Source organism: Xyrauchen texanus, chromosome 11, assembly GCF_025860055.1.
Source record: "Xyrauchen texanus isolate HMW12.3.18 chromosome 11, RBS_HiC_50CHRs, whole genome shotgun sequence".
In the NCBI taxonomy this organism is placed as follows: Eukaryota; Metazoa; Chordata; class Actinopteri; order Cypriniformes; family Catostomidae; genus Xyrauchen; species Xyrauchen texanus.
In genome coordinates this window covers 11247372-11273153 of record NC_068286.1, presented here as the reverse complement: position 1 = coordinate 11273153, position 25782 = coordinate 11247372, and the positions used below count along the sequence as shown (strand labels likewise).

Below are 25782 nucleotides of genomic sequence, written 5' to 3'. Positions count from 1 at the left end.
TTTTTCCCATTGTACCATATGCAAAGTTTAAAAATTGGGTAATATGAACTTCATTTACCTAAATCTTTTTCATGGGCTTCAAAATTCCTTATTATTTATTGAGCAACATCTGTTCTAATGTATTTACAAAAGATTAATCTTTCACAGAGAGTCATCTCTGAATGTTGGCCAAGCCAATTAATTGTATTGTACTGGATTTATTCATTCAAATAAACCACTTGACTCTCTCTCAAATATATAAGTACCATAAAGGATGCGAGAACATAATCAATATTACAGAGCTGTGGGCCAGTACCAGTTAGGAGTAAATATTAACAATTAAGTTTATGTAATTGAAAATAAAACAAAATAATGGTGCCAAGGAACATTTGAATTTAACACAGAGTTAGGCTGGATTTAACTCTAGTAGACTAAATTAGGCCTTAATGTGTTTAAAGAGTGATGAACTGAAATGAAGCCCTAAATGTTAGGGCTGTCAATCAATTAAAATGTGAAAATCAAATCAATTACGATTAAGTAATTAATTGAATATCATCATAAAATCGTATTAACGTTTCTCCCATTTCGCAACGTTTGACCAGCAAGTCACGCAAATTTATGGCGGCCATGTTCTGCAGTTGTTTACTCGTGAGAATGAGCGTTGATGTGTTCAGCCCTCCCCCACAATTCTGGAAGGGGTAGAAGACTATCCTGTTTCTTTAAAGTGTACAACCGCAATAACTATTGTACTATTCTAACTAACACTGATTCTCTTCCATTATAAGGTTTAAGTTTCAAAACTCACCTGTAGTGTGTTAATATGCTGCATAGCATTCTGTTGTTTGGTTGCATTGTCAATCTTCTCAACTCTCTCTTTCAGTTCTTTTATGCTATGGTCAAATACGGTCAACTGCAGCACCCGCAACCGTTCCTCTACTAACTGCTGCACCATCTAATAGGAAAGGGAAAGAAATTAGTTTCTGGAACGTTTATACAGTAAGGATGTGCATTCTGGATTTTGACAATATCGTTTTAGTATATTTACTGAAAACACATATCCTACTCGCTTAATCACATTGAAGAACATGCCGTTGTCTGTGGTAATCATGCTAAAAGCATGCAACACATACCCAGATACGTAGATATTTGAGTTTAGGTAGAAAAATAACAAACCTTCTCTAGTTTATGTCGGCTTCCAGCATTGGCTGTAATTTTTAGCTCCAACTGAGCCTCCAGCTCATCACCATCCAACCGTGCTCGTTTTCCATCTCTCTCTTCAATTTCTTTGTCATCTTCATCTTTTTCTTCTGACAGAGACCTTTTTGTACCAACAGGGGTGCTGCTGTCTGCTCCTAAGTAGAGGCAGGACATGGGTTTCATAAATTGATCAAGCAACCATTTTCAGTCACCATTTGAGAAAGCTTAATCAGATCTCAAAATTAAAGGTGCACAACCAGTCAATCGCAAGCTACCAGTCTATCTCAAACTTCTTGAAAATTGAGATTTACTCCCCTGAACACACAGAAGTGTTTGCATCCTCACATTTGTGTACAGATTTTAGCGACACCCTTACCAAATCTGTTTACAGAGTGAACACGATTTGTCCTCTCTGCTAATTCCACATTCAATATTGCAGTTGATTGTCAAGTAATACGAGATTGGCCAATTGTTTGCAAACCAGTAGGGTCTCTAGTGGTTCTCACCTTCAGTGTTCTCCGAAGTGCCTTTTTTGTCTTTTTGGTCCTCTTTCTTAATATCTACAATCATCATCTCCTCACTTTTTGCTTTTTCATCTTTCTCTGCCTGGATCTCATCTTCTTCACTCAGGCACAGAAAGCCCTCTTTAACTTCAGGATCACATTCTATCCCAGAAGAAGGAGAGGCAGATTGAGGTGAGGAGAAATCTTTATTGCTTTTCTCCTTTTTCTCCTCTGAACTGTCAGTAATGGAGGCTGTGGCCATGAGAGCATCATCCATATCCAGACCAGCCGTCTCCTCACTGGGCACATTCTCTGTCTCCATATTTTTAAGGTCTCCCTTTTTAAAGGGTGTTGTTGGAGAACTGGAATGCTCTGAAGTCTGGTGGGGAAAAAATATTAAATTATTTGATCAGCTTAAAAAGATGACCTTTGCAGCAACATTTCTGCACAGTACATCTCTAGTGGCTCAAATCATTTAATATTAGTCCACCTGATACTGTAGGGATATACAGGAGTATCTCATTCCTAAAGACATGCATTTTACATGAAGCGGTCTCAAACTGGTGCTTGATATGAAACCATCCTAACACAATCTCATCCCGTGTATCAACTGTGCTTTATTACATATTTCTGCAACAATATCAATCACTCAGAAAAAGTCATATGGAAGCCAAAAACCTTCGATTTTTTTCATTTCAGAAACTCACTTCTTTCTTGTCCATTGTAAGGTCCTCATTCTTTACGCCATCTTTGCTTTCATTTTCTCCTTTCATGTCCTTGGTTTTATCATCTCTCACCTTTTCTGGACTCTTCTTAAGAGGAGGAGGTGAGGCAGTCTGTGTTTTGGGTGGAGAAGGTGATCGAGAGACAGAGAGAGACAAAGATGGAGAAGGGGAAGATTGAGATGAATCAAGGGCAGGTGACATCAAGTCCGTCTCTTTATGATTCAACTCGTTCTCCTTTACTTTCTCTTTGTCCTTTTCGTTGTGGGTGCCATTCACCAGTGGGGTCTGGGGTCGTGAGGAGGAAGATGAGTAAGAAGTGGAGCTAGAAGTGGTGGTTGTCAGGGTGTTGTGGAGAGTTTCGAGCTGCTGACGATCACTCAACTTCATTGTTTTTCTTGCACGGAAGATTTTCTTCTGAGGTTCCTCTGGTACAGCTACTTCCATTTTTACCTGCGAAAAACGTCAAAGAAATTCGGATTATTATAGTTAACCACTTCAACCATTGAAGAGGCTAGTTAGTTAAACATTACAGCACACTACACATACGAATAATCTAACCAAGTTCCAAGTAGAATTGTCATTACAGAAGAGCAACCACAAGGTGTCACTCTATCATCTCAAAACTATTTCATGATCTTCTAGAATTTTCTCCTGACCTCAATTACAATACCCTCTTTTAACTGTAACACAACCATAACCGTAGTGCTGGTTATATATGGATATCTTAAGACTTTGCCAGGTTTTTTAATTGGTACTTCAACTAAAGCAAAAATACTTAACAGTATAACTATTCTTAGAGCCGTTTACCCACACTAACAGTCTGAGCTGAAGTGCCTCTGTAAATAACAAGTCTAAAAAACACCTATTGAGAAAGTAGTTGAACCTGACAAAAACCAATAACCTTCTTCAGTTTAACTGCCATAACTAGTGAGTTGGTAGGGCCGCAACAGTCAGCAGTGCATCTGATTCCAGAATACCAGAGGGAGACCAGACTTTGTGTCTTCCCCTTCAACGTGATTGGTACATTTCTTAGCCAATAAGAGCAGCACACTACAGAATCTGCTAGCGACAAGGATTGCATTATATAATGCAGATTTTTCAAGCAATTATAAGCTTGTATACGCATACTTCTGTCCCAATGTTAAGTTAGAGATTAAAACAAATCATCACAAAGCATAACTATATATTAGTAATTCTTACCAGGCTTCTGCAAAGTCGTGTACTTTTCGGTTCATGGATTTGGCAGCAAATTGTTTGAGAATCCTGAGAAAGGAAATTTTTAAAAATTAGTCTTAAAACGTAGTTACAATTCTGTTTCGCACAATATAAGCTCATTTCAAATTAATGAGATCTCTGGCTATAACTTTTAGCCTAGCTGTCAATTCAAAAAATATTCTTCAATTAAACTTTTCAAATATTAATTAGTAGGTTCTAAATTCCAAAGTGTTGTCTATTTTAATTTAAACATCTAGTAATACAGACAAATGTTCCTAGTTCTATGTATGTGGACCACAATCTATTTCTGTAACCAAATGATATGACAAAGAAAACAAATACGAGATAAAAAAATGTTTATCTACTGCTACATCTAATTTAGAAAAGACCTAAATTATAATGTGTGAAAATTGTGATTCCAACAACTCAATACTAATAAACTGTAAATTTGTTTGGGCTGTCAATTAATTAAATATTTCAAATCTAATTGTTTACATGATATGAAGATTATTTATTCGAATTAATCGCAATTAATCACATATACATTTGCTGGGAAAGCCCCTCAAATAACAATATATTCAACATGTGATTAAATAAATTAAATAATAAATTTCAATAATTATATTATAAAAATAATAATTAAAATACATTATTGTACACGGCAATATATTGTTATTTCTACATTATTGAACATAGGCTAAGCCTTTCATTGGCTAACAGTCCACAGCAATCCATTTTGCAAATCAGTTTGTCAATCCATCCAACATGGACTTATTGTAAGGACTTTCTATGGACGCATCAATGAACACGTGTCTGGTGGACATTTTTGGATTGTCTACCTTTGGTTGCGTGGTATCACAAACAGTGATTTTAGGTCGCTATGTCAAGTTAATCGTAGTTTGCAAATGTGCTCTTTACAGCGGTGTTTGAACGCAAGAACAAGTTCTCATCTGCTGTCATTAGTGTAAAGCAAGCCTCAGTGTGGTTTAGTTTTCTTTCTGTGAATCTGTGTATTGCCCATACAGCTGGATCTTTTCTTACTGCCCCCTGCTGAAAACAGGTGGTAGCTCAAACTGCTCAGATGGTAGAAATATTCCATATGATTAAACGCTGGGTTTATTTACACATTATTTTTTTATATAATTAATCGCACTGAATTAATGTTAAATTGACAGCCCTATAATAAACTATTTGCATTTTGTTTTTAAAATCCAAGTAGGACAGATGTCAGCAATCATTAGACTCTAGAAGTTTCTGGAGTATGCAGGCCAAAATGATATTCACCTTACCCTGTTCCTTATATCTGTCCACAAATAAACATTCCATGAGGACAAAAATGAGGCTCAATTCTGACAATACTTCAATCAATATATGAAAACATGTTACTAAGGTTTTCGTCCTAGCAACAGGGCTAGACTGAGCTTGTAGCCTGCCCATCAAATGCCAAAAGAAAATGGCATTATTTTGTCTCACTCAACCACAACAAGTAAATATTTGTAGTATTTGTTTTAGTACTCCCATAAGTAAGAGTCGAGCCAGTTAGCGGAGCACTTCCTATTAGTATCAAAAAACCTTCAAGGATCGGAACCGTCCTGCTAAGTCTTTCTAATGCTTCACATAATTTTCAGTCCAGTTCTTCGTCTATAGGCCTATTTTTTTACAACAACCCATAAAATCTTAAAAAAAATATCTGTACAAGATCTGAAAGCATTTAAAAGAACAGGATTCTGCATTGTTGCTGCACTGCTACATTAGCAAGCTTGGCAAGTGCAAATGCTACATTAGCAAGCTTGGTAGGTGCAAATGATGTGGCTCCTATAATTATTAAACTCTGGTCCATCTGGACCATGCGCAACACCTTCAACTTCCTGTCAACAGCCACTGTTCCCCTAAGGCCTGGTTTCCATGACATCCATGACAAGATTGTTAACTTATTTGGATTGTAAAGTCTCCGGTTCTCAATTAACTATTTTCGCTCCTAAACATTGAAGTGTTGCCGAGTTAAGCGTAAAAGAGGTGACTAGGGTGTTAAACACACAAAAAAGATGAAGATTGCAGTGATGCATTCTCTGCATGCATCAGTAAACAGTTTTTCTCAGTAAGCAATCGGAGATACCATTAGTACCCCATAAGGAACATAAAAGACTAATAATGATTTCACATTAACATAACCGAAAGGAAGAGGCAAATGTGGCGAAAAACTAAACTGTACAAGAATTTGTCTCTGGATTCCTGGAGTCCACTCTTTTAGGTCTACAAAAAGGTTGTTCATTCAACTAACATGGCTGCTAGTCCCTGGGAAGCTGCTGCTTCTAATGCTGATCACCACGCACAGCCTTACTGTGCACCTCCCCCACCCTGTGTGCAAACATAGACGCTGAAGCTGCTGCTCATTGCAGAGAGTCAAAATGGTCGCCAGAGCTGTGGTGTATACCCAGTTGTACATTGCTGCTTCTCCTGAGGCTTGGACATCCAAAGGAAACCTATTTTTCAATCCCTGCCCTGATTTTACACCAAGACTGTTTGCGGTTTGTCTTGCTTTTAGCCAATAAGGAATTGTTCGCAAAACATTCAAATAGCCCGTTTCATCTTAAAACCAAATTGCCGACAAAGAACGTTTTTATACATCTAAATCAAACTGCTAATTTTCCAAGCAAAGAGTCGTGACTATGAAACAAATCACATTGTGTCATCCTTGTATACGCGTTACAAGTAATCAGTACTTCCTGGTATGAGCAACCCAAACAGTAACCAATAATTCCCCAGTCTTTAAATGTCGAATGCAAGAACGCATGATTTTCCAAGCAGCGATAGAAACTTCTGGAGATTGAAACGCAAAAGTAAAAGTTATTAAAACGTTGCGCAACAAACCGGTGAAAAGTAAAAAATAAAAAATATCCAAAAATATTTAAATTTGTATCCGCATGGTTTACAAAAAACAAAATGTTAGGCTAATTCTTTAATACTATTCAAGTTAATTCACCTTAAAGGGGTCATGACATGGTTTTTTTATTGTATTATTATGTTCCCTTAGGTCCAATTATAGTATTAATATATTTTTTTTTTAAGAAAAACTTTTAAAATCTAGTGATTTATGACCTTTTCCCACCCTGTTTCTTATCCTCTGATTCAAACAGTCTGTTTTGGGGGCGTTTTCCATTTAAGACTTCAGTGTTAACGCCCACTGTTATGATTGGCTAACGTCAGTGCCTATGTATCAATTATTGACGCCTCCAGCCAGAACAATATGCAAGTAAACTAAGTAAAAACACTGTGATTATTCATAATGAATGAAATTGCGCTTTAAAAAGTAGTTTAAAGTTTAAAATAGATTACTTACAGTTTGCGTCGTCGTTGTTCCCAGAATAGTCGGCACGGACTTATCTTTGAGCAACAGTTTTCTGGCAAAGCCAGCATCATATTGAGATTTGTTCTCAAAACAGTCATCCTTAAAATGTACAGAACAAACGCTTAAGTTAACACTGCCGTGACTGGGACGTCCGCAAAAAATAAACTGCATCCATTTTTCCCTGACGTCTGGATCTTTCGGCAGCTTATTCAGAGGTTTTGTTTGACCACAGCCAGGAACAGCACATCTGTGTGGCATCGTAATTTTCCTGTGCACAAGTAGTCTCTGTCAGAGCTCGCTGTCCATCGACTGAACACTTGTGAGGCGCACGGCGATACTGAAATGAGCGTAGTTGTCTTGCGCTTAAAGCGTAGTTATCTTGTGCTGGAGGCGGTCATATGCAAACGCTGGTACGTCACTTCTAACCGTCACGTCACTTCTAACCATGAATCCAGAACGAGCTGTATTTTGAGCTTGATTAAATAAATGATTCGTTTAGAATGGGGAGGACGTCTTAAAATATTAAACTTGCAGGACGTTTTAATGATACAAAGACCTCTTATATACCAAAAGATCAAGGCAAATTTGGTTTCTCATGTCATGACCCCTTTAAGTGTAAACCGCGCTAAATACGAAGCTGTAATCGTAAAGTCCTCAGCTCAAAATCAACCTCGAGTTGTAGTCCTCAGGAGTAGGCCTTGATTAGTAGCGAGCGCAAAAACGGGAGCATGACTTGCTTCTAACTAGCTCAAAGCACACACAACACACTGAAGAGGAACAGAGGGGCAGAGAGAATGGCAGGGGGAGGGGGATCTGGTGTGAAGAGGTGGAGCACATTCTTTGTTAGGTGTTGGCTGTAACCAGAGAAAACGGTGTAGCTACCACACAATTGTAGCGTTACAATCAACAAAACAGTGTTATCGGAAACAAAATGAACACTTTTCACTCATGATTACACTGAAATGTCCCATCACTTTATACAGACTCATTGACAGACCAGCAATATTCTTAAACCTGTCATTGTAAAAGGTTTCCCAAAACATATCACTCATTAATAAGCCTCTAGATAAGAGTGAAAAATAATCTAGAGTAAAGAGAAAATATACAGTAGAGAGAGAAATAATGTGGCATGTGCAGAAAAGCAAAACTGACCCTCCCCCACTGCTGCATAACAGGCACAGAGAAAACAGGATGGAAAATTACTGCGATACGGATTGTACCATTTCAATAAAAGAGGAAGGGGGTGGTATTAGCACCACTATGTCTCAACACAAGAGGGAGCACAGAAAAGAAAATGAATCTGATCTGAATCTGCCCTGAAGTAAATCTTCTCTATGAATAACTATTTAAGGTCAGTTTGTTATCACAATAATTTAGTACAACAAAACAGCTTTTAAATATGTAACAGCTACAACACAAATGGCAGTTTGTAGCAAGGTGATAATATTCAAAATGCAGATCTACAAGCGTATACAAAATGTGGGCCAAGCAATTATATGGAATACAAATTGAACCATGGTCATCGATTTCTGATGCCATATACTTGGGGCACAATCCTATAATAATAAAAAAAAAATACTGCATAATTTTTTCCCTTCATTATTCATTCACACTCAACAACATGCCACACACAATCCATCTCAGGCACTGTTAGAATTTCTCACACCTTTTGCAAAAAGGTAGTCTTCCACGACAAGAAAACAAATGGCAAATTTTAAAGAGCCCATGAAATCAAAATTTGCATTTTGAGGATTTCAGTCCATGCCCATTAGCTTTGAAACCATCTTTATGCAAGTATATTCCTAAAACTTGACACTGCTATCCTTTGACAGATAGATCTCGTCAGGGAAAATGGATCAAAAATTGTGAGTCATCTTGCACTACAAAGATTTTTGTCCAATCAAATGCTCTCTTGAATGAGAATGCCTTTCTCCTTGATACCACCCACTACCAATAAGGTAGTAGTAAATCATGGTTCATTTCTGTTACGTTTAACTAAAGCCTATAGACCATTTGAAAATGTCGACGGCATCATAACGCTTCACAATAGCCAGTTGACACTTCCAAAAATGTTGTTGATTTAAGGAGCATTTAAAAAAAAAAAAAAAAAACACCATTTATACAACTCAGAGTCATTTGAAAGCCAAGAAAAAAAAAATCTGTCAAATATCTTAAAACCAAAACCAGACTATAGCCCTGTTTATCCCTGGTATTAATGCCGTGTTTCAGACGAAGTCGGAGGTAGGAATACTTCCAACCTCAATGCATTCCAGTCAGTCACGGCCATGTCAGGTCACAAGAACACACCTCAAGATGGCACCATGACTCAACAAGAACATTTCATGTTCTTATAACAATTATTGCAAATAAAAAAATTAAAAAGGTAAAGTCATGATTACAAATTGCTTGAGTTCTGGTATATTGAATATTCATAAATTTTGTGCAGTGCTTGACCTTAAAAGTTGATTAACAAAACCCAGCTCCGTGTTGTGCTCGTTGGTCATCGCCATTTAAAAAATAACATTACATGTCGCTTCTTGGTGTGGTCGGGGGGGTTGATCGATCCACCCCGAATTCAAGTTTGAGCGGCGTTCCAATAATTTTTTTTCCGAGGCGGGACACTTCAGAGTTCCGTGGTGTCTGGACCCCACCCTAGGAAGCATCTTGAGTAATCCAATCACAAGCGGGCTGGTGAGATCAGCTATGTTGTCAAATGTGTTTTTTTACTACTTTCGTATGTGATCTTTCAAAAAACACTTTGGGCCCTGTGCACATCTGTATTTAGAATTGTCCACTTGTGGTCGGATCATCCAAAATGTATTTTAAATCTGAAGCTCCGTTCACTCCACCAGTGACATAGTGTCTGTTCCAAAACTTGGTGAGCTACCTTGCTGTCTCCTGCCTAAATAGGCAGCTATCTTTATGGCAGCATCCTAACTGAAACAATGCCTTATAAGAGACTGATTTTGGAACACTCTACATAGGTGGCAGCTCTGCGCATCTTTAAAACTCGCAACTAATTTCACAACAGGTGACGCGAGAGAAATTACACGATCCTCTAATGAGCATAAATACACAGAGTGCACACACATTTTGAGTAAAATAGTTGGTTTTGTATATGTGACAGGGAAGAGGGCGAGGCCGGGTGGTGATTCTACACACCCGTCCTTATCAGGCTAATATAGCCTCTAAGAGTGATAATGGCCCTCATTTAAACTACTATTTATATTGCGAAGCTGGTTCTCGCCTCCTCCTTTCCATTGAACTACGTTACACTGGTTGCGAAACCAGGGAAGGAGGAGGGATACGCCGTAGTAGAGTTCTCGCCACTTCCATCCACCTCAACAGAGCAGCTGCCGACCGCGAGGGGAGAAGGGGCTCCTAACCGAGCGGAGGAGCCTACCAGCCTCTGAAATGCGGCGGGATCTGATACCGCCAACCGCGAGCGGGGAGGGGCTCGCTGTCAACTGCCTATAGCAGGAGAAGCGCTGCCAGGAGCGGGGGAGACCCCTTCTGTTCCCAGAGAACACTACAGTGCGTTCCGTCCGCAAGGGGCAGGAGGACTGCCTCCGATTCACCTGGGGAGGCGTGGCTGTCGTCCATTAGAGGGTGGAGGAGTGTCCCAGGACCAAGCTATGGCGTATTGGAGAACTGGCCAGTAAGTGTTTTTTATTTCTGGGGAGGGGGGGGGGGGTACTACACTGTTACAGGAAGTATCCCCCATTTTAATTATATCTGTTTCCCTCCCCTTGTCCCTTCCCTCATCCAGGTAGACGGGGATGACCTGCCAGCAGACGGGGCGGAAGGCACGACCCTCCCCAGGGAAAGGGGGGGGGTGTACGTCATGCCGGGGGCTACCCGGCCTGAGAGAACGAGGGAGTAATGTGACAGGGTGGAGGGTGGGGCCGGGTGGTGATCCTACACACCCGCTCCCTCATCAGGCTAATCAAGCCTCTGAGAGGGATAATGGCAGACTGCGGAAGGTGGTGCAGGAGAGAGGTATTGTTTACGGCAGCTGACAGACATGCAAGTGTTTTTTGTTTAGGTTTATCATTAAAACTATTATTTATATTGCCAAGCCGGTTCTCGCCTCCTTTCCATTGAACTGCGTTACAGTTTCATATTAAATTGTTATTTTTCAATACTTTTCAGTATTTAAATGGACTATATTTATATTCTCAATTTCTCTCGCTTCGTCCACCATTTTCTATTTATTTTTCTGCCGAGCATCAAGGAGCATTCTGGGATCACCTACCCAGGGAAGGATACAATGATACCTTAAAATTTTACCAAAACGAGATATCTTAAAAGGCAGCATAATTAAGATACCTACCTTTTGGTACAGCCTTTGTGTCGGAAGCACGCATAAGATGTCTTAAAATGGCATCTCCAGAGGATGCTCACTAGGATTTGGAAGAGACCCACTATCGCTTGATGTCCCTAGTCCTTGTACTATATGTCGCTTATAGGCATTTCTGCTGGAGTTGCTCTAACGTAATTGGCGGACAGCACAAGTGACCACATCTTTTGAAATCTGATCAAAGATGAGATATACCATATCATTCTAATTTGACAAGGAATAATTTATATTGTCTCGAAAATTGAAGCAAGGGATAGTGTGTGTGTGTGTATGTATATATATCACACATAAAACATGCAGCAGTTGCATATCATGAAGCAGATTAACAATCTGTCAATGTACATTAAACTCACACAGAATGATGACAATTTCTGACACATCATTGTAATTTGATAAGAAATCCTTTTTTTTGCTGCTAAAAATCAACATTCTGCAGGGCAGTGTTTTTATATAAACTGCAGCAGTGCTCAATGCATCATATCATTAACAAGATGAATGATATCTCAATGCATGAATCAAACTCACTTTAGCATGCAGACATGTATATGCCTCCCACAGATTTTTTTTATTATAAACGTGCTAACAGGCAAATCATAAAACAGTGAAATCGCTCACAGTAACTTCTCCATCTTGCTTGCACGAAACACCAGAATGTCACTGGAGACGGATGACGTAAGCTCCACTGACTTCCCTCCCATTAGTAGTTACTCCCGAATGATGCTTGTAATTTGCAAAACTTAGCTTGTCATCTTCTCAACCATTTGCACTGCCTCACCATGCCTACATCTTGTTGCCAGCGGTTGCTTCCGCTCATGTTGCTGGAAGTCATTCTGCTCTTTTTGAAAATGAATGAGATTGCGTCTCTGTCGCTGCGTGTCGCTGGCATGTGAACTGGGATTAAATGTAAATGGCGTCTATATGGCCTCCAAAAACAACATTCTGTCTGGCCTTATGTTTAGAGCATTTACTAAGCCGTTGTGCTCATGTGGTCAATGAGAGTTCGACTCAAGCTAGTGACATTTCCTGATTCCATTTCCTCTTCTTGCCCTCACCCTTTCCTCTTTCTATATTACCTATAAATAAAACTGACAAAAAGCGCAATACAAATTCCTATGAGTATGAAGCTGAGACCTTTCCATTTAATCAGCTAGTTTATTTCCTATTCCATGTATTTTTCCTTGTGTGGCAAAGATTGCAGGGGTAGCTGCAATCTTTGCCACACAAGGAAAAATACATGGGCACATGCAGATGAATCATCTCAAACATGGTCAAGCGCTTTCCCTTTTGAAGTATACTCTTTTGACCCTGAGTGAATATGAGTGCATTCAACGCATGCACAATATGACTGCTTTGTGATACTATTTTAGTACAGTCACCAGCAGGCGTATGTGCCAACAATGAGCACAGAAAAGGACTGTCCGTGTTGAGAAAATTTGGTCTGCACGTGGACTGTGCTGATGACGAAATCGGTGCCATGCATACTGTACGAGATCTTATCTGGAACGCGGAAAACCAAAGAATACTTTGGCCTAAAGTCATAAAACAATTATGGTTTAATAAGTCTATTTTGTATATATTTTTTTTTTGTGCCCGTTTTCTTATTTTTAAAGCATGGTGACTTGGGAATACAATGGAACATAGACGGGACTGGAACATAGCATATCAGGGATTAAGGAAACAGTAAAAAATGTAATACCAACGGGTTTTGTGCCGGGGACGGGTCAGTTTTTAATAGTATGACTTCGGATTTGTAATCAATTAAAAAATAAACAGGCTTACCGAACTTGTTTCGCGCAGGCACTCTCACTCAGACACACGCAAATGTAAGAGTTAGGGGCCAAATGTGTTTTTGCGGGCATCTGTCCTATTTTCCAATTATTTAAACACGTGCTGGATGAATGTCTTTGACATTTGCACCATGTCTTGCTTTTTCCTTCAGCGTCTTGTGCAGAATTGACATATTTTAAACCATGTCAATTTAAAAATAACTTAAAATTGTAAAAAAAAAAAACACATGTCGAGACACCTGCACAGTTTCATTCTTTGTGTTGCGCCTAGATTGTTTTTAGCGCAGTTGTCATAAAGATTCGACATTTTAAACTAGTTCAGGCTTCATGGAGGGGACTGTTTTTTTCATTTTATTCCAGAATGTTCTGCACCAAGTAAAGTTTCAGCACATATATTGTATGGCAATAATTTTTTTCCTTCTGCTCCAATGTACTATGGTGCTGCCGTGCCTTGTTAAAACGGTGTATGTTTACCGTTTCAGTACTGTTACGAATGTTGCCTACATGCTAACATAAAATATAGCCTATTGCAACAGTACTTGCAAGGAGAAGAAATTAGATGGTAAGCATTGTTGGGTTTGGGCTGGGTTCAGGCTTAAAATCTGACGGTATAGTTCGGGCAAAGTAGGTCTCAGGTACGGGTCGCGTTAGTTTCATTTTAAGGCCTGTAAAGATCTCCAGTCCCCAATCCTGACAAAATAAATAGTACCAAGTAAAAAACATGCCAAGCAATAGAATATATAATTCTCTAAATTCCAAGGGAGAACAAATATTGGGAGAAGCTAAATAAATCCCAAAGTAGTATTAGATAAAACTGAAAGGGTTTTTGATGAAACACATATATATATACATATATATATATATATATATATATATATATATATATATATATATATATATATATATACATATATATATATATATATATATATATATATATATATATATATATATATAACCTAAATCCATTTTAAAAGCATCCAACACAACAAATGTTTCTAGGGAAAAACAGCTTTACTCTTCGGATACAATAGTATGCACAGTGAATTAAACCCAAGACTGGCAGAAACTGGCTGGAACCAGTTGAGCTACACCTTATAGATCTCTCGTGTGTCGCTTTAGCACTTCAAGGTTTCTAGTAAAGCAATCAGAAACTAACTAGTGGATCAAGCTACCAATTTAATTATTAACTGATCTTTGATGTCCTATATAAAATGTATTAATTGCCAGAGAACCATAAAATATTTTCAAAGCCCACAAATACTCCTAAAAAGACTAGAATCAAACACAGCACAACAGCAGTCAACTCTGCACACCGCAGCTACAACTGAGAACCAAATTTACGTCGAAGTCTCTTTAAGAGCCCCTCCCCCACTCTGCCATTTCATACTTTGTGCACTGCAATAACATAAAATGGCCACCAGCTAGGCTGCTGACAAGTCAAACAACTGTAGTTCCACCATTCATGTAAATTAAACCATTTCAAAGGTTGCCTAATTTAGTCTCCAGCTTTTATGTAGCAGGTTTCTTCTTGTCCGACTCTCTCTGGCTCAGTAAGTCAAACTTCCGTCCAGCAGTAATGCTACTCATGCGGATTCTTTTGCTTTCAAAATGGACCTTTTTCAGATTGTGATGTTTTTGCCTTATTAAGCAGCGTAAATCTAGCAAACCTTTTTATGTTTTCAATGTAATTATTTAGTATAAATGTATAACATTATCCTTTTTGTCGTTAATAATTTAAAAAAAATTAAAAAACAAGTCAACACCGCTGCACTGGGGTTTCAAATATTGCAGCTGAGGGGAAAACGTAGATTTAGCATCTTTCTTCCAACATGCCGTAGTCCACTCTCTTTGTGTTTTCAATCGTTCAAGTGTTGTAATCCGACAACATAACCGGAGGTGATATGACAGAGGTATCTTCTGGATAACGGAAAGATGGTTTCAATTAACACGTTGGGTGCGTGCTGCTCCTGTGATTCCATTGAGCTATCTGATCATGCTTCAGTCTTCTGGTTTCACGTCATTCTTTTAATGCATCGGTAGGTTTATAGAGCGCTTTAAAAGGATAAGCCCATGTCTGCAGTCTTTTCATTTGACACGGTACCAAGTCATGTAACTGCAGCCATGTCTTTTTATTAATGGAGTACAGTTCAGCTAACTATTTTATATCCATTTATTTTAGAAATTAGTAAATCTGTTATTTTATGCAAATGTAATAAAAATTACAGATAATGAAAATCTTGATATTGTTAACAACAAAAAGTCAAACCACATAAGCGCTAACACACTGGAACACTTTGAACATTGCTTTGATCCAAATGAAATCAAACACACCTGAACCAGCTAATCAAGGACCTTAGTAGTAAATTACCAGCAGGTGAGGTAAAGGAGGGTTGGACTTCAACTATGCTTAAAGTAAAATCTCCAGAGCAAGACTTAGTACCTCTACATCATATTATCCTGGTTTTAAAAAAAAAAGTGTTTTTTTGAATGAACATGCTTGGCTAGCAATTTCCTGCTAATGCTAAAAACTAAAACACAAGCACCCTACCAAATGCGAAAATAAAATCACATTTAGTTACATTTAGTACATCTAGTAAAACCAACCACACTTTCACAGAAGGATTATTGAAAAGACATAAATAAGGTTAAATGAGACAGTAACAGAAGTCAGAGAGCTGTGACCTTACACCCCTTTCCTCAAATGCAGGCCACCTTCTGCTTGGAGGAGAAATTTGCCAGCGTGACTAGCCTCCATGCGATCAACAGCCTAGCACTAAAACTGAGCAAAGATGGGGGAGGGGCAAAGCTAAGATTGTACCATGGATTTTGCAGGGGTGCTTCAATTAATTATTCGTTCCAACAAATACACTCATATACTTGACATTGAAAAATGAGCGGTACTGTACATAACTGAAAGGGACATAACACAATGATTATCTTTTAATCTGAATTCATTCAATTTCTTCAAAATTCATGCTTTCTAATAGCATTAACTTTAAAGTAGACATGCTCTGCAACAGAATTGAAATCAAGATCTGTTCAAAAATATATGAGGTCTCAACATATTAAGCTAGCTGAAATTAGTTGTGCAGCACAGTCACACTGCAGTGTAGCTCCACCCTCTTGCCAAGTAACAGCAGAGGATGGAAAATTACTGGAGAGTATGGCCCATACCATTGTAAGAACTGAGAGGGGGACACTAACTTGCATGTCACAATTGTCTGAGTTCCCAAAAGACATGAACCACTGGTCAATTTTCATCTTGGTCAGAGGTCTGACATGTCTGCCAAGCAGCAATAAGCTTGTCAAGGTCTCCTCTATTCATGAACATATATAAATTGTTCGAATAATACAAATCGAGGAGACACATCTTTAATAGAGCAGTTCTCAGGCTTAGCCCATGATTATTCGTGAGAGAACCCAGGTACAGTACACAAGGAGTATCCTAAATGGAAGGGGGAGGGGAACTTTGCTTGGACTCTACCATGTTTGCGGAGGAGATTTTGAAACACGTTAACTCCTACAACAGAAAACAGTGGTGTAACATTCACATAGTCCTAACTATTGCATATTTTAAAAGCAGAGTGAAACGCAGTAAAAACTATCCTCAGTAACCAGAACACCCTGAAAGACACTGCCACATTTAAACAAATCATACCAAACTCCAGTAGATCACTGTAAAGCGATTACATTCAATGCAGTCAGGGGGGAAATACTGCACACAAAAATTCAAGTTTGAAATGAGAAAAGGTATGAAGTAGGCCAGTAGCGATTATTAAATAACCATCTGATTGCAGTTGTTTGATCAAACTGTGGTTATTTGAAACAACCTTGATTATTGGGCTTTCAAATTCTAAATCACATTTGAATGACCGATTAAGGGAATTTTAAGCAAATACTGTTGAAATGCCATGAACAGCGCAGCGCGTTGGTGCGTCAACCAGCTCTTGTCCTGAAGAGCAGGAAGCACTCTGATGTGCGTGCTGTAAGCAGAGGCTCATGCCAAACTCCCGTAAAAATATAAGCAAACAAGTATAAACTAAGATACTGAATGCAAAGTGCTCCAGTTCTATTTTAAACAATCGTGTACTGGCAAATGTTCTTGGGTTCATACACGCTGTGTTAATTACACGCAGTAACAAAGAGGAGACGCACTATTTTATTATTTTGATTGAAGTTAAATATGTAAAATTACTTAAGGTATTGAAGCACACATACAGAATTAAACACACCTTAAAAATATGAAACTTTTATGACAATTCATTGTGAAAGCCCTTAATGAGACAATTAATCGTCACAACCCTAAAACAGACAGTAGTCATAATCGCAATTATTTGTTTGACAATTAATCGTCAGCCGAATTTCATAATCGTGACAGCCCTAGTATGAAGTCCTTAAATTAAAACTCATGGGGTAGAACTACTGTAAGCGAGAACACTAATCCCTCCCACACTACTGCATAATTTGCACAGTTCAAACAGTAGAAAAAGACAGCCAGGGATCATACTACTAAGAAGGGGTGTGAAACAGATGTTAAACTTCCTTTGAATGCAGGGAGGAGGATTGTAAAAAAAGCTGCCTAAATTTGAAATTCGTGTAATTGATGTGTCGTTGTGTTCACATATTTAAAGGTGCACTCAGCGATTCCAAAGAAACACTGTTGATATTGGAACTCAACTGCCAAAACAAACACATAGCTCATTCAGTGCTCTTTGGAAGCCCCCAACCCCCAAATTCATGCACGCGAGACGGTTTTACAAACACCAGCTCCAGACACTCACAACTCTCCTGCTACTAAATCTAACATCACAACAGCAGCATATATGGGTTCTGTAAAACATAGCAAAATTGATGTTACCCACCAATCGAGAAAAAAGAGAGCAACTTCCGCATCCACCTTCAACATTTTACTTCTCGGAAGTCTCACCACCGCTGAAAAGCCTCGCCAATGTTGACGCGACTCCTAGCCCTCGACTTATCATAATCCTTTTTTTAGTTTATATTCGTCTTAACTTTTTCTCTTGCTCGGTTTCTTAGCCATTTGACCTCATTGGAGTTTAGAAAGTTTGCATCAGCCAGATTTGCCATCATTCTTTTAATGAATTTCCCTCTCGTTCTGCCCCCACCCCCCATCATGTGCATGCGCAAGAACCACCCCCTGTTGCTGATTGGCTGGAGTAGTGTTGTGTGGATCGACCCGATCCACTTTGTTTTTGTCCCATTTACAGAGCCAGGGCTGTGAACAAATACTAGATTTTTTTCAGCCCACACACAGAACGGACAAGCTAGCAGACGGAGAAGATTTGCAGAATTTGACAAAGTGTATTGGATTAGACTTACTGAGTGCACCTTTAATATAACTCTGCACATTGGGCAGTGCTGACCATAATCACAACAGATGGAATCGGATCTCCAATTCCTGCACAGCACTAGCATTCGATGCAGAGGACAGACTCAATATACTTGTCACAACAGTATTTCAATCATCTGATGGCCAACTTCAACAGTGAGTTTGGAGTTGAGCAGCAAGGAATCAATGATTTTGGGGGAAATGAGTGAAATGGATTAAAAGGGGAAGAAGTGTACAATTGTGTTAATCACAAATGTTTAGTCATCTAAATGCTAGCTCCAGGTGTGAATTTTTAGTAGTGTCCAAAAGTCATTTCAGTAGTAAAAACTATTCAACCACAAGCAGAGCTGTTCAGTGCTGCAAAAATTTGAAAGGTTCTATAAGGTGAGGTCCTACATTTTTGCACGATTCTGCAAAAATGGTAAGATGGACTACTATAAGTTCAGCTCTTCACAAATGTTCATTTAATTTAAGTTTTTGTTCTCCATATAGTGTTCAGCATAAGTTAACGGTTTGCTGTTTTTGGTTGCCTTTCTCTGGATCAAAGTCCACATGCTTTTTGCCTCCATAATCATGTAGCCGCAGTTTTTCCTGCACCGTTATACAGAGGAGGCAATGTGCCACTGCTGAACCTACAGCACAAAGGCAAAATAAATGCAGTCTATTTAAAGTGATAACATTGGAAAAAAAAAAATACAAAAAGGCTAGATAGACAATCCATCATTCTATTGCGCTGACCTCACTTGTTGCACACAACAAAAAAATATGCAGCAAGGACCACCAGTGTAGTCGAATTCCCAAACAAAAGCAGATACGCCTGTTCTTTTTATTCATCTGTCAGAAAGACTCATGAAGTTGAATCGGTTAAATGACTCACTCAATGAATTAGCTGAAATAGTTACTGAATTAACATCTGACTCTACATCTGATTCACTCAGTACTAGTGAATCTGGTTCTTTTTGGAGCAGATGCCAGCAAAATCACTCACTAAATCATTTACTAGAATGATGCATTAGCCAGGAGAATACCATTTACATCGTTGTACCTAACAAACATAAAAATCAAGATCTGGGTATGTGAAAATGAAAACTGACCAGTAGAGCTTAATTTATCTTTAATGGAAATCCATTTTTAATGTTGTATTCCTCTACGAGGTTTAATTTTGTCCTCAGAAACTACAAATGTACTGTGCTTATTGCACAAGGTGGAAAGATGACCAAGTACCCATGATTAATTCTAACGCGGAGAAATGATGTTGCTCCACACTACTTATAGCAGTATACTGTATTAGTTTGGAAACTGCAGCGATGTGTAGGTCCTCTATCTTTCTCAATTTTAACTGAACCTATTACTTTATGTCAGTTAAAAATCCCTTGTTTTTCTTGTTATTAGCTGTAGGCCACCGAAACATGATTTTATTCTTATAAAGTTATAGCTCTATCTTTTGTCAAAATAACCTGCCAACATCATCCTGACACACAAAGAAAAACGTGAAGTAGAAACGTGACTGCCCGGCAATGGAATATTCCATTCTCTAAATTCCAAGGGAACACATTAGGAGGAGCTAATCCATGATGAAAATAAAACCTGAGGTAATGTTAAAACAAAGAGGGCTGTTTATTAAATATGTACATCAAACATAACCTAGTCACATCTTCACCTCCATAACTAACTGTTTTTTATTAGAAAAACTTCTTGCAATCCTATTATTTGCACAGCTAGCTAACAGCAGCCTTGACTCGCAAAAACCGTCAGGAACCAGTTGAGTCTGGTTAAGCTGTTGGTTACATCTCATAGATCTTTCATGTTTGACACACTTTGAGACTTCTAGTGAAGCAATCAGAAACTAACTAGCAGGTTAATTTTATGTTTTGATCTTTTGTATCTCTCCTCATTGTCTGAGAAATAAAACATTCTTTTCAAAACCCACAACAATGCTCTGCAGGTACATGAAATTTAAGATATTTCAGGCACTGGAGCTTAAAATTCTTCTACAGTGACTTGTGCCATCAAACACAGCACAACAAATGTGGACTGTGCACCGCAGCTACAACTTGGAGCCAAATTTACAAGGTCTCTTTAAGAGCCCCTCCCCCACTCTGCCATTTTATACTTGCAGCACTGCAATAACACAAAATGGCCACCAGCTCGGCTGCTGGCAATCAACTGCAGTTGTACCTTTAATTTAAATTAAATGGGAAAAGGGTTTAAGGGTTGTCTAATTTAGTATTCAACTTGTATGTAACATGTTTATGCACACCCGACTTCCTATGGTTCCTTACGACAAGTTTCCACCCAGCAGTAATGACACTTGTGGGTTGATATTTTATTTCTTTTTTGCTTTTTAAATAAGCATCTTTTCATCTTGTTCCATCGTCAAGTCTGTGCAACTTCAGCAAAGTCTCTCCAATAAATCAAGCCTTTTCATTCCACAACATAACCTGTAATGAAATGACAGAGGCAACCTTTTGTCTTCGATCTTCTGAATAAAGCAAAATTGTTTTTTAATTTACATGTCAGGTGTGTGCTGCTCCTGTGGTTGCTGATGCTGCTTCGGTCCTCTGGCTGCACTTCATCCTGGTACTGGAGTATTAATGGAGTGCTTTTTAGAGTAATTTCTTTAAACCATCCAAACAGTCCTCGCATTCAACATTTTGTGCTTGACGAGTGACCAGGGACGGATTACAGACCGGGACAAATGGGCCAGTGCCCTGGGGCCCTTTACTACCAGAGGGACCTTAACTGCTCGGGGGCGCCTTGGGCTTTAACGCTGCACAACCTAGTTTGGTGATTCCCTCCCCGCTTGAAAACACTTTTGGGCATGAACAACGAACACCCCCCCCCCCAATGCCAGCCACCTTCTGCTTGGAGGATAAATTTGCAAGCGTGACTGTCCTCCGTGCACTCAACAGCCTATCACTAAAACTGAGCCACATGGTGGAGGGGTCCAGTGGAAAGGCAGAGCTAGGACTGTTCAGAGGATTTTATTGGGGTGCTACTATTATTATTTATTTTAACAAATACACCTATAAAATTGAAATTAAAAAATGGCAATGAGTATGGACATAACTGCAAGAGCTAAATATGATTGCTCTCCATTAAGTTGAATTAATTTATTAACTTTTTTCTGTTACATCGTTAAATTGAGTTTACATGCCCTGAAAGAAATATAACAGAGCTGTTCAAAAATAGCATGATTGATATCAAAATACCAAAATACAAAACTAGCACAAATTTAGCACAGTTGGAACACAGTTACACTGCAGCGTAGCTCCACCCTCTTGCTACAAAGTAACAGCAGAGCAGAAAATGGAAAATTACTGGTGAGTTGGGTCATACCAATAAGAACTGAGAGGGGAACAAGCAACTTCAATGTCACAACTGGATCAGTTCCCAACAGACGTTAACTACTGGTCATTGTACAGGAGGTCCACTTAGTCACAGGTATGACATGTCTGCAAATCATCATAGAGCTTGTCAACATCTCCAATCTGTGCCACCTACCTTCGATGTATGTGTGAAAATACTCAAGCTTAGCCCACGATTAGTCGTGCAGAAACGCAAGCACATCTAGCCACCTTACCTCAAAGAGCACAGAGTAAATGGTTGGGGAAGGGAGCGTTGTTTAGACTCTACCATCTTTGCAGAGGTCTCTTTGAAAAGCTTGATGAATCAACTACATCAGAAAATGTTGTAACTTTACTGGGTCCTAACTAATTGTATCTCAAAAACACACTGAAACACACCTGATCCTCAGTGACCAGAACAGCCTGTAAGATCTGGCCACAATTAAATAAACCAAGGCAAACTCAATACCACTGCAAAGGCATAACATTTAATTATACAGGGAGGAAAAAACTAAAAAATTTATAAAAGTATAAGATCCAAAAGGGAAAGAAGTCCTTACATTTTAGTGTAGGTAACATTCATAGAATTGAGAACTATTACCCTTCCCCCACTGCTATATAAAGTCCACAGTCAAAATGTAACAAAAGACAGGTGCGGATTGTACCATAAAAAAAAAAAAAAAAAAAAAGAGGAGGAGTGGAGATGCTAAACCTTTTAAAACAAGGACCGTGACAAAACTGCCTGAATATTCATTTAAAATTATTTCTAATTATAGTGTATCACGGTGTCCACAGATTTAGTATAACTGAGCACAGCGTTGTGCAAACCTTCAGCACAACAGCTGGAATCGGTTCACCATTCCCTGCGCACAGACTGCTTGTTAGATTTCTGGTCACGGAAGCATTCAATCATCTGAACACCAATACCATACTGTGAACATAGGCGTAACTATAGTGGAAGATCAGACTATGCAAAAATGTCAAAAGGGAATCATAAAATCATATAAAAGTTCTTCCCAAAAGCAAATCAATTTAAGCAAATATTTTTCTCTCCATTCATCCAACAACAGTTTTTGGTTGTCTCTCTCAGGATGAAAGCCCACATGCATATCTTACTTATCCTATATAAACAAGTAGCAAAGATTTCACATCCCCTAAGGTCATGTGGAAGAGATCATATAAAACTGTTCATGACATACAGGAGCGAATCAATGACAGCTAATCCACTCACTTGTATATTTTATATTACCACTTATGATGTAAAGTTTCAGGCATTTCGGACAGTTACGCATGAACACTAATTTTACATTTTAAAGTTCTTTTTTTTTTTAAAGAGTTGTAAGCCTTCTCATTTTCAAAAGCATGATCATTTTGGAATACAATAATACATGTATATAATATTGTGGTATAATGTCAACAGTAGCTGTTGCTAAAGAAGTACCTCAAGAAAAAAGAGAGAGAGTCCTAGTACCAGGTCAAGGACAAGTTTTTTTGTTTTTTGAATGATAGTATTTTAAACATTGCCCTCTAGCAAATATTGTAGATTTCCACTAAATAATATTGTGGTCTATTTTTGAAATTCGATATCATGAAATGTACAATATTGTTCGCTCCTTATAATTAACTGTTTGTGTTGGTATCATTCCTATTTGTCAGTTGTGTTCGACAAATGTGTCTTTTAAAAATATCTTTTTAAATATGCATATCACAACAATGGCTTGGGGACTGTAAAAACTAACGTGACTGCTGACATGAAACAAAGATTTGCCAAGCTCCTCCCCAATCCTGAAACAACGAAGAGTACATAGTAGAAAAATAAATGCTCTGCAATGGAATATACCATTCTCTAAATTCCAGGGGTGGGCAAACATTAGGTGTTAATCCATGCCATAAATACAACCCATAGTATTAAAAACAGAGGGGATTGTTAGTAAAATAAATACAAACTGAATACAACTTAAAATCTTCTTTAAGTAAAGAAAATACACCTTTCAACTTCCAGTGATATTGTATGCACAGCCAGCTGCTCACAGACACGACTGGCAGAAACTGGTTGCAACCAGTTGAGACTAGTTTACATGTCATAGATCTCTCTCATGTGTCGGTTGGAACTTGGAGGTTCCTTGTAATGTATTAAAAAACTAACCAATGGATCAAGGTGCCAGATTAATTTTATTATAAAAAATAGTAATCTTTCTTTGATCAGAGTAATTAAATATTATTACTTTAAAATCCCACAAAAGTGCCATAAAAATGCATGAAAGGGAAACATTTTCAGGCACTGCTGCTGAAAATCCTTTTAGATTTACTGGAACAAAACCAAAAAACGGCACAACAAAAATAAACTGTGCACATTGCAGCTACAACTGAGAACCAGATTTACAGCAAGGTTTCTTTAAGAGACCATCCCCCACTCTGCCATTTCATACTTGCAGCTCTTCACTGCATTAACACAAAATGGCCACCAGCTCAGCTGCTAGCAAGCGCCATTCATGTGAATTAAGCAAAAAATAAAATCCTCGATTTCAAAGACTGTCTACCTTAGGTCAAGGTTCTGTCCAGCAAAACAGCACAACTTTACCATTTTCATGGTTGCACAAATTCAACAGGGCAGAGGTGTTCAAACCTTCAAGCCTTCATATCCCACAACCTTATCTGTGATAGGACACAGGGGTGTCCTTATTCCTTCCGTGTCATCTGGATAACGTAAAGATTTCATGTCAGGTCTATGCTGCTCCTGTGGTTCTGTTCCTGTTTTAGTTGTATGACTTTGATGCATCTTGGTAATGCGCTCGAGTATTTATGAAGTGCATTTTAAGATAGTGTCTCAATAGCACACTTGAAATCGGGATGTTGCACCTACCGATTAATGTTGCTTAAATCTCACTGATTAAGAATGGAGCAGTGATGACAGATTAAACAACTGACACTGACATTTCTCTCCTTTTCCTTGTCACATATTGCAATGCCCCAATTTGGCATCAAATCAATTCAAGCTAGCCAAAACAGGAACAAGAGTACTGCACAAACGTAAACATTTTAGGATACAATATATAGAGTGACTTTGTCCTGTGAATGTGTGTGACGTGTGTTTGCCCCTTCCCGTAAAGTATTCGTTCATTCATGGCTTCAGTGAGAAAAGCGAAGCCACAACAAGCTTAGACAAACCCCACAAAATCACATGATTACAAAGTCACCATGGATAATAATTGAGGTATTGTTGTAATGTTTGTGATATGTTCTTTGAGTTTGCAGAGGAAAGTTTGAAGCAGATCTCAGCAATACATCGAGTGCATTTCCATGCACACAAATACACTGATAACTATTAAATATCTACTTATTCAAAAAACTTCCGACAACACATGAAAACATTTTACATGAGACTTGAAATCATTGGGGTATTCTCTGCTTTTGATGTCAAAACATAAGCAGAAATGCGCACAACACTTACACACATTGGATAAACCAGTAAGAATGCCGGTAAGGCATACCCGAACATGCAACCCGAAATCGGGGAGATGGGTAAAAATACATTTCTATGCGTGTCAATCTGTTTTGCTGGAACCGTTTATGACCCAACCCCGATAACAGAAAACTGTTTGAGCCGTTTACATGACCACACACGTTGTCAGCCCTTTGAAGTATAATCATTGTAAGAACATGCATTTATGTGCTCAACTGCTTCATTTGCGTCAGTTCTTCAGTGTGAGAAGCAACTTATTGGTCACTGCCAAGGCAGAACACATTCCACTGACTGCCACAGATAATAACAAACATGCTGGATGTAGTCAGAGTTTGCAGGCCATTAACTCCATTAAGTTTGAGTTTCTGGGGCTGTTAACACCCAGTTGTTGTGAAACATTTGAGCATGCACCCCTTCCCTTTGAATTTCGAACAACAATGTAACTGAACAAAAAAATAAAAACGGTGGAAAAATCATCAACTTAAGGCCAGAAATAAAATAAAT

At 38.5% G+C, this 25782-nt stretch overlaps 1 protein-coding gene across 8 annotated transcripts in view; it reads right to left on the bottom strand.

The window, feature by feature from the left end:
* Positions 1–25782, bottom strand: part of atf7ip (activating transcription factor 7 interacting protein) — a 51752-nt gene that overhangs the window by 7334 nt on the left and 18636 nt on the right. For 2 of the 8 annotated variants that reach the window (XM_052137555.1, XM_052137557.1), the window contains exons 2-6: positions 3605–3667; positions 2387–2854; positions 1683–2058; positions 1153–1331; positions 785–931 (exon numbers count right to left, since the gene is read on the bottom strand). In XM_052137555.1, the coding sequence (XP_051993515.1) occupies positions 785–931; positions 1153–1331; positions 1683–2058; positions 2387–2848 (1164 nt within the window). In that variant the 5' untranslated portion in view covers positions 2849–2854; positions 3605–3667. Of the gene's footprint in view, positions 1–784; positions 932–1152; positions 1332–1682; positions 2059–2386; positions 2855–3305; positions 3353–3604; positions 3668–4903; positions 4961–6959; positions 7248–7638; positions 7736–25782 lie in introns of those variants that run through there. The other 6 variants (XM_052137553.1, XM_052137556.1, XM_052137551.1 and 3 more) reach the window with 6 other exon arrangements.